The sequence below is a fragment of the Octopus bimaculoides genome, chromosome 2 (assembly GCF_046866305.1).
Source record: "Octopus bimaculoides isolate indiv1 chromosome 2, ASM4686630v1, whole genome shotgun sequence".
NCBI classification, from domain to species: domain Eukaryota; kingdom Metazoa; phylum Mollusca; class Cephalopoda; order Octopoda; family Octopodidae; genus Octopus; species Octopus bimaculoides.
Window position 1 is genome coordinate 89,151,814 of NC_142929.1, and position 10,047 is coordinate 89,161,860.

At 32.6% G+C, this 10,047-nt stretch overlaps 1 protein-coding gene across 1 annotated transcript in view; it reads left to right on the top strand.

Moving 5' to 3' along the window:
• LOC106875763 (villin-1) overlaps positions 1–10,047 on the top strand; it is a 168,682-nt gene that overhangs the window by 83,715 nt on the left and 74,920 nt on the right. The window contains exons 11-13 of the mRNA XM_089338668.1: positions 4,668–4,746; positions 6,894–6,989; positions 8,056–8,191. Coding sequence (XP_089194794.1) covers positions 4,668–4,746; positions 6,894–6,989; positions 8,056–8,191 — 311 coding nt within the window. The remainder of the gene's footprint in view (positions 1–4,667; positions 4,747–6,893; positions 6,990–8,055; positions 8,192–10,047) is intronic.

Below are 10,047 nucleotides of genomic sequence, written 5' to 3' on the forward strand. Positions count from 1 at the left end.
ATAAAGCATCATCTCTATATAGACCACCTTTTAGTTCAGGGATTTCTTTGTTTAAGCAGTATAAGAGGTAAGTCCCCACTAGGTTTGTAACCTCAGCCGAATCGCTCGATCCCATTAGTATATCAAAATGTTCTGGGGTATCGGCTCTCGTCCAGAGCTTGTTATCAAATTCTATAATGGTTTTTCAAGCTAATAAAATAATGTTTATTTTATCCCTAGTAATGAGGGAGCGATTCATAGCAAAAATGAGGGCTTTATTTAGGAGAATAGGGGATATGCTAGAGTAATAATTATTTATATCAAACTGAATAAACAAAAAGTTTTTAGTGTTGTCAATAGATTTAAACCAGTTTAGTGCTTCTTCGGTATTGATCCATAACTTTAAGGACAAATTAGGAACTATTTGAGGTAGAATCCTGTCAAGTATAAGCTTACTGAGTCTGCCAATGTCAGACTTAGATGGGCAAATGAGTCTCACTGATGGGTTATCTTGGAAGTTCTTTTTATGATCTTTTAAATTAATCCTAGGTTCAGTTGGAACCAGTAGTTCAGTCCTATCTATTAGGTCATAGTCTTGCATAATTTTCTTGATTTTTAAGTTGATCTCAGATAGATTTCTTTTAGGGGTTATTTTGTATTTGGAGTTAAGTTCCTTCATGATCAGTTTTTTTATAAGTAGTATAATCCAGTCTGTACAAATTTCCAGTTTTGTCAGCAGGGACTAGAATGCCCGGTTTGTTCTGTATTGACTTGATGAATTCCTTAAGCTTTCTTAGATGAAAATTTTTTCTAAGTGGACCTTCCTTATATTTCACATTAGCTATAAGATCAAAAAAATCTTTTTCAAAGTTTTCTAGTAGTGGGTTAGGAGGTGGATTTTTTCTACTCTTAAAAATCTTCTTAAAATAGGTCCTATCTTGTGTTTCAGTTGATGGGTATTTCATTTTGCTATCATGGTGGTAGGCAATCCACCTCATCCTTCTAATAAAATCATTAGTTCTGTGGATTAACAGCCACATATAAGTATCCTTACTATGTAAGGGGATGTCTTTCAACGAAAATTCTACATTAACCTTTTCCATCCTGTTGAACAAAATTAAGTACCAGAAAAAACACACTCAGGTTCGAGAGGTAAGTTTCGTAGACGGTTTAGATATAGATTCAAGGTTGAATATGGTACTTCCTGTCATACTATCAGAATTTCTTACTCTACCCTTCCTAATGTAGGTACAATCATAGCTAGGTTAAACAAAAAGAACATCAAATCAGCTAGAATAAATGAAATTACAAATAGTGGTCATATGAATACACATAATAATCTAGCTAATACCAATAATGATGCTACTAATAATTATACTAATAGAAGTGAAAATAACAATGGCGAAAGAAATTATGAAGATAGTAACAATATACTTAGTCCTACCAACCATAATTTCAACCATCAAATAGAATGCATCAGTAATGGCGTTACAGTTTTAACTGAAGTTGATGATAGGCCCAACTCCAATAGAAATAATAGTGATCAAGGACCTAGTTCATATAATATCAATATGCCTAACGTGGAAAGAATAAGTCCAACTGATAGCACATCAAGATATGAATTAAATAATGATGGTAATAATCAATATATACCTAATAATAGAATTGAAGAATTGATAAATGATATTAGTGTAAATAATTGTAGTAATAATAATAATAGAGATATTAGAAATAATATAGGTGGGGTCGGTAACCCCATCATGTGCAACTGTAGAAAAAAGTCCCATTGTCCTTTATTTGGATTTTGTTGCACCCGTAACGTAGTGTACAGATGCATCATTAGTACTATAACAGAGAATTATATTTATATAGGATGTAGTATTAACCTGAAACAGAATATATAACCATAAGTCTTCGTTTAGACTTAGACATAAGGCAAATAGTACGACATTGGCAAGTAAAATTTGGGAGTTAAAAGATAATAGTATTAATTTTAGCCTTAAATGGGAAATTATAAGAAAAGCTCAACCTTATAGAAATAATAGATATAGATGTGAATTGTGTTCTCTGGAAATATATGAAATTTTTAAACTTACAAACAATCCAAATCTAATCAATAATAGATTAGACCTTAGGGTATCATGTGTACACTGCTCTACTCGCACTTTTAAATTTTTTAAAAAATAGGCCTTTATTAAGTAACTAAAGTTATCAAATTATAGTACTTTACTTCTATTATGGTCATCTAGGACTATCAATTAGCACATATTTATATTGGTAATTGAACCTTTATAACATATATTCCTGATCTCTCACCCTAACATCTAATTTACTTAAATCAATCATCAGATTCCTGTATTGATTATCCTTGTTATTTCCTAACATCCTTTCTTTTTTCAGTCCCTTAAACCTTAGTAAACACATTATTATAAACTAATATAAATCCGATAATAATTTTTATTTTTTATTCACATTATATAAATAAAGCTTACCTATGTGTCTCCTAAATAGTATCATTATCTTATCTTCAGCTAAAATTTCTTTAAGATAATTCAAAATAGTTTTCATGAACCCAATATACTTAATATCCTTAAATTTTACACCCTATCCAGAGCCCCTGAATTCAATACTGACATTATTTCATGATTTTTGTGGAAAATAATTACATCTAATTTTATTTATTTTATTAACATACCTCTTATTGTGAAAATATTGGTTAGAGTATTGTTGTTGTCTGTACCACTATACTGTTACTCTATTCGGACCAAAAGAAAAAAACCTATTTGACCCATATACCAAGGGTTGTAATTCCTCAACATTTTGATAGTAGTAAAATGACCTGATACTACTATGACCAGTGAAACCTTAGATTCTAATACATTTTATAGCCTTGTCCATGCATACTGCTTACACCTTCCCTCCCTTTAGAAGTAATTGTCCCTTATGCTATCACCACTAGATAAGAAACAATAAAATCTGAGACAGTTAACACTTTTGTCTAGAATCAATTACTAGCCTGATAGACTCGGCTATGTCAAGATGGACTTATGTATTCTTCCTCACATTTGGATTTTTATGTATTCTCTCTCCCACTTGGATTTGAAATGTTGCCACATTTATAATATGTCTTTTCTACAGTAATTTTCTGCATTTTCATGCAGCTGAAGATTGCTCTTCATATTGCATTTAATGTAATGCTCGCATTACTTAAATAAATTGGAGTAGCATGAAACGTGCGTACTGCAATCACCTTTGAAATCCGTGTTGCTTATTTTTTGATATATATGTATATATATATATATATATATGTATATATATATATATATATATATATATATATATATATATATATATATATATATATATATATATATATATTCTTTTACTTGTTTCAGTCATCTGACTGCGGCCTTGCTGGAGCACCGCCTTTAATCAAAGAAATCGACCCCAGCACTTATTCTATCGGTCTCTTTAGCCGAACCGTTAAGTTACGGGTCATAGACACACCAACATCGGTTGTCGAGCGACAGTGCGGGGACAAACACAGAATGTAAATACATACATACATACATACATACATACATACATACATATATCTTTCATATCCACTCACAGGACTTTGGTCAACTCGAGGTTATAGTAGAAAATACTTGTCCAAGGTGCCACGCAGTGGAACTGAACCCGGAACCATATTGTTTGGAAGGAGGCTTCTTACCACACAGCCACGCCTATGTATGTATGTATGTATGTATGTATGTATGTATGTATGTATGTAGTGCTTTGTTCAAGCTTCCAGCTGAAACGGGGTGTGGATGAGTTTGGACCTAATTATCGTTGAGGTGTTGGTTATAGCGTACTTTGAAGTGGTTTAGTGTCTCCGCATAATTTCTTGTGGTATGTTTGTAGCTCTATATAAAGGAACTTGGAATGCATGTTATGGATAGTTTAGAAACTGACTGCGCTTTCGTTCTGATGGATGATTGATATAGACTGAGCATGAAATCTTGAAGTAATATCACTAAAGGACAGGTATTTTAGATATATTTCACTCAATACTTTTAGAGGAAAGGAAAGAGAGAAAGAAAGAAGGGATAGAGAGGGGGATAGAGAGAGGGATAGAGAGAGAGAGAGAGAGAGAGAGAGAGAGATGGAGAGAGAGAGAAAGAGAGCGAGAGAAAGAGCTTGGAGAAATAAATATAGAGCCAAACAGAGATTTTCTTGGCTTTCAGTGTCTTATATTCCATTGAGTTATATTCTATCACAAATATGTATGGTATCGCTTACCTGCTCTTGTTAAAACTATTCAGAAACCCTAGAGCATTCTTTGATCCATTGCAAAATTACCTGTCCGAGAGAGAGGATATTTAAAAAGTAGTCTTAGGCAATCTACCAGAGCTGGAGGTGTAATTTAATTTGACGGATTCACCAACCATAAATAAGATCTTCAAATCTGAAGAGGCTAGAAAATGATGAAATGAAAGAAACGTCTAGTTGTTCTTTATCCACATTTCTTCTTTTTTACTGCTCGATTTAGTTTTTTGTTTTTGATTCTTCTGATGCATAACATAACAAGAACTATATACCTTTCTCTGTGTGCCATGGTTTACCATTTATCCTAGGATGTTTATATTCTTTACATAAATAAATAGGTGTTTTAATTTTAAAATATTTTACTTTATTTACCGTAGATGCTGTGATGAAGATGGTGTTTTAAAAGTAACAGAACTAAAGAATGGCCCTCTGTCTTATTCAGATTTGCAATCAAAGGTAATAAATGAAAAAAATAAAGAATGCAAAAATTCATTAACAGTTATAATGTGAAACACGTGAAATATTTATCCCTGCTCATCCCAATACATAATGAGAAAAAAATATTTGACTTAACATGAATGAAAAAAATGTTCGCTAATAGAAGCAAAATGAAATTTTTGCGCACTTATACAGTCAGTATATAAATGTATTTTGAATTAAATTATGTTGCTATTTATTTAGGTTTCTATTTTTTTTGTAATTGACTTCGTTTTTCTCGTATTATGTTGCTCTGCCTGCCTAAGACATATTGAATATAACACAATTGAATGACTTGAGTTGAATATAAATAGGTTATCCAATATACGAAAGAAAAAATTAGGAAAGAAAAAAGAATACATATTAGTGATTGTATTTTTTTATCTGACTTAACTTTTATATATACTTCGATCTTTGTACCTCCAATAATTTCTGAGATAACAAGGTGGACACTTTAACAGATAATGAAAGAAAAAAGCTGCTCAAAACTGTTGTGCTAGTGGTTAGATATGTCATATTGTGAGAATAAATGTTGTTGTATACAAAAGTAGTTTGCCATATATCTTGTTTCTGAAAAAAATATTGATTTATGTAATAAGAAAGGGTGTGTGCCATTATTTTGTAGTACTGAATTAAATCTGATATTCTCTGAAATCGCTGTTTCAACATAGAAAATGACCTAAGCAATATAATTCTAAAGTTTCAAAACTATTTAATTCTTGCTGGCTCACATCGCCTGGTCATGATCAGGTATCATATGGCTGAGTATTTTACTATACTTAACAACCATGATTACCGTTTTATTGATGAACGCTTCGTATTCTTGAGCTCCAGGTTTCGTATTAATCTAGTAAAATGACAGGGATGAGAACATTTTCCAGAATTCTTCAGAATTCTGTAGAACTCTCCTCTGAAGATTGTGCTGACATTTCGTCGATAGAATCACAAAGAGTTGCTCACAATTTGATAGGGATGCTTATTTTATTTACACCATCCTTTTCTGATCACTCTGAAAAATCCGTCTGAGATCAATGAATTCCAGACACAATATGTTATATTCGAACACTTGCATTAGTATTTTGCTAACTCATACATATGATATTTTATGTTTATATTTTGGGTAAAAGATTAAATGAAACCCTCCTATCTTTCATCATACGTATATAAACGCAATACATTGCCTTCAAAGGACTCAGTACAAAACGCCAGAAATCACGCCTCATGATTCCTGAATCCTATTAACTGTAGTTTTTTAGTTCCGATGTAGACTATTACTAGTTTACTCCAGATTCTCCATTTTCCCTTCTCCTGTTAGATTAAAAGATCGGATATTGCCAGTATTAATTATGTCACTCAACTGCACAAAACCTTAATAAATAGAAAATGATTCACTTCAATATAAACAGCTCTCACGCCAAGATTTGCGATCGATTGTTCGGTTGAAATAATTAATCAAACACTTTACTAAAAAGTGAGAAGGATGAATACATTTGAGTTAACAGATAATTTACTGCTAGTTTTCGGATCTCACATTTATGAATTCAACTACCACTTGAACTTGATATTAAATTTCATCCTCGTATTATTGATTAAATAAGAACCAAGTTCACTGCGAAAAGTATAACGTAACTCTAAACCTATCCCTCCTTGTTTGTTCGTTTACATGAATAACAATATATTCATCTACAAGAAAGGAATAAATTAATGTGTGCTGTTGCGTATAAGGTTTTAATACTAAAAGAATTTCGAAATACTTATTTTAATGCACATCTCCAGCTGATTTACAGCAAGAATGCAGAGCCTGTCAGTACATATTGACACCTTCATGTTTTTCACACACTTGATACAATGTATGATAAATGATTTTTCAGTTTCCTTTTGTTTATATGTAATTTTTGAAGGAGTAGTATAAAATGAACGAATCTCATATATTGACAAACAGGCAAACACACAAACACATGCACATATATAGACACGTATGTACACAACTGAAAATTGTATCACTCTGATTTCAAGATGGATTACTTAGCAGTTTGAAACGCCGTTCAGCTGTGAAATCTATATTTGCACGAAAAGAAAACAATAACTGTAAAGCCGTCAATATTTTTGCTATTCAATTTATACAGGATATGTATATAATCGTAAGTGAAGATCACGTATGGATTTGGATTGGACGCTTAGTACCGAAAACGGCACGTCGAGAAGCAATGAATAACGCTGTTGTGAGTAAAACTCCTTTTCATATTTCCACTCAATAAAAATATTAGAAAACGAAATATTTAACATGTTCTCTTCTGTTGTTTTAAACCAATAATCACAATCATTGTTTCCGTGACACTCCTGTGCTTTTAGTGGCATATAAGACTACTTTATTAAAACATGCCTTTCACCTTTTTAAAGGTGTAGGATGGACAGGAAGAAGATTGGTTGTTATTTCTAGCAAGTAGATAGACCACATGTATGCCTCATCTGTATATTTCTGACCAATAAGTATTTCTGAGATTGAGTGCTGAGATGATACTGCGTCGATCGAAGAGTTCACGCTTCGTATCCCATCTTTGATTAGGTCACTTATGACATTCGTGAGAAAGAGCATCGTTGATCGCTCGTGTCTGAATTCATGACCAACGACGCAATCAAGATTCGCTGCACTGTTGAAAGAATGTTAAACGCTAGGCTTTTGAAAGCTTGTATTCTATCCACCTTGATGGTTCCAATCCAAGCTTCCGAGAATTTTTTTGTTTTAATTGCTTAATCAATTGAGAAATTTTTGCAGTGTTTCCGAGACTTAATTCAGGAATGGAGAATTATCCTTCGAATGAAGACTTAAGATTTAATCTGAACGATTGTAACATAGTGGACTCTGCTAATGTCACCCAAGCGTGTTATGTTAGATCAGACGACCGAATAAGCCTATCGCTTTTGTGCCATGTGCGAACAGCCGTTATAAAAATATCTATTTCAAATACTAACACGATTTGTATCAAGTGTTTGCATTAAGAAAACATGTACAGATGGATTAGACATCGCATAACGATTGTTTTCATACTGTTGAGTCAGTGGAGCTCTCCGTTTCGATGGACAATCAATTTTGCATCGTTTCTAAGAAAACAATCATTGTAACCTCTACAAGTAATTTGAAAACTGGTTTGCTTGTTTTCCTGTGAAAAATATTAAGTGTCGTAGTATTACTCTCACTCGAATTATAAATTCCAGTTGTTTAAAATTTTAGATAAAAAATTGGAAATGATTATCTTTGTGACTGACATGTAAAATGTTCATTTTCAGGGTTTTTCTAAAAAGAAGAATGCAGATTTATGTCAAGTAATTCGAGTCATTGAAAATGAGGAAACTGAAGATTTCAAGTATTTATTTCATAATTGGCCGGAACCATCTCGGAGAGGCAACTCAAAAATTAAGATAGGTATATTGTTATTATTTTTAAAGAATTACTTAACATAAACGACAGAACCAGAATGTTTATGTGTACTGGGGTATATTTCTATGGTTTATGTTGATCCTGTACATAAGAGTGTCATTTCAACGACATCGAAAAAATGAAAAGTAAAGTTAGTTTAGGTATGAATTCAGAATCTATTTTGTCCGTGTCTATCAACCATTCTGTCAAAATATACAGTTATATAGTTATATAAGAGAGTGTAAGTGATCCTTGATTGAGGACAACCAGCACAACCAACTAATATCTAGAGAGCTACATTGTACCATATTATCCAATATAACCTTTCCGGTATCATTTTAAGGAGGTGTGTGGGTTATTTCGAGCTGTCGATTGCTCGCGTTGTTCTTAAATGTTCAAATAGTTAGGATAGCCAATAAACTGCAGATGGTTAAAATAATGCAAAAGCATATTTGGAATTCTTTCCAGAGTTGTTAAAAGAAAACAGATCAATTGATTAATCAAACAGTCAATTAGTTAAATGGTTAAATAGTTAACCAACTGGAAAGAAAAATAAAGTGCAATAAAACCAATGCACGTAATATCACTTCCGAAAAAAACAACAACAAAAAAGCAAGAAATTTAGCATAGATTGATGTTTTCAAATATAAATTAAAGATATTTTTCTATTACATATTTGAAACATTCTTTTAAGTTATATTCCCCAGCATATTTTATTACAGAACAGCATTTTAATGCTCCGTATAATAACTATATAAAACATAAATATATATAAGAAATATATGATATATTTGTCTAGTGTTGAACATGCAGATATGCAGATAACATTTTGGAATTATTTAATTTCTAACCCAGCTATTACAAAACTAGGATGCAATTTTATCAGTATATCATTTAAATGATATGCCAAAGAAGTGAGTTAATGAATTCATTATATGAATAATATATCTAAGTTAATTTCTCTATCATTCTTCAGAGAGTTATCATTGAACTTAGAATATGTTATGTGTATTTAAACTCAAGGGACATATATGAAAAAAAAAAGAGAAAAACGGCATTAACTCCTTTGATTATCTTTTACATATAGCTTGAATATTTATCTATCTAGTCAGCTCTCCCCCCTCCCCTCCCCCTCTCTCCCCCCTCCCCCTCCCCCTCTCTCCCCGCTCTCCCCCTCTCTCCCCCTCTCTCCCCCTCTCCCCCTCTCTCCCCCCTCTCTCCCCCCTCTCTCCCCCCTCTCTCCCCCCTCTCTCCCCTATCTCCCCCCCTATCCCCCTCTCTCCCCTCCCCCTCCCCCTCTCGCTCCCTCTCTCCCCCCTCCCTCTCTCCCTCCCCTATCTCTCTCCCCCTCCCCTCCCTCTCTCTATATATATGCATGTATGTATATATACATACATACATACATATATATATATATGTATATATGTATGTGTGTGTGTGTATGTGTGTGTATGTGTGTGTATATATTATTGTGATAATTTTAATAAAATGTTGAATAGTGATGTACTTTCACTACCAATGAAATAAACAATAAAAGAAGTTGATAATTTATTTGTTTCATAGTCAAAAACGTATTGAAGTTTATATATACATATATATATATATATATATATATATATATATCTATATATATAAAAATGAGAATGTGTGTCTGTGTGTCTGTGTGTCTGTCTGTCTGTCTGTCTGTCTGTGTGAATCCCTAAAACTCGAGAACTACGCAACCAATTTCATTCAAATTTTACACATGCCTTACTTAGGGTTCCAGTTGTGTTTTAGTCAAAAAAAATTATTAACTTCTTGCAGAGTTCGAGCACACGGCAACATAATATCTCCTCCACTATTTAAATATTACGTGTCAAAAG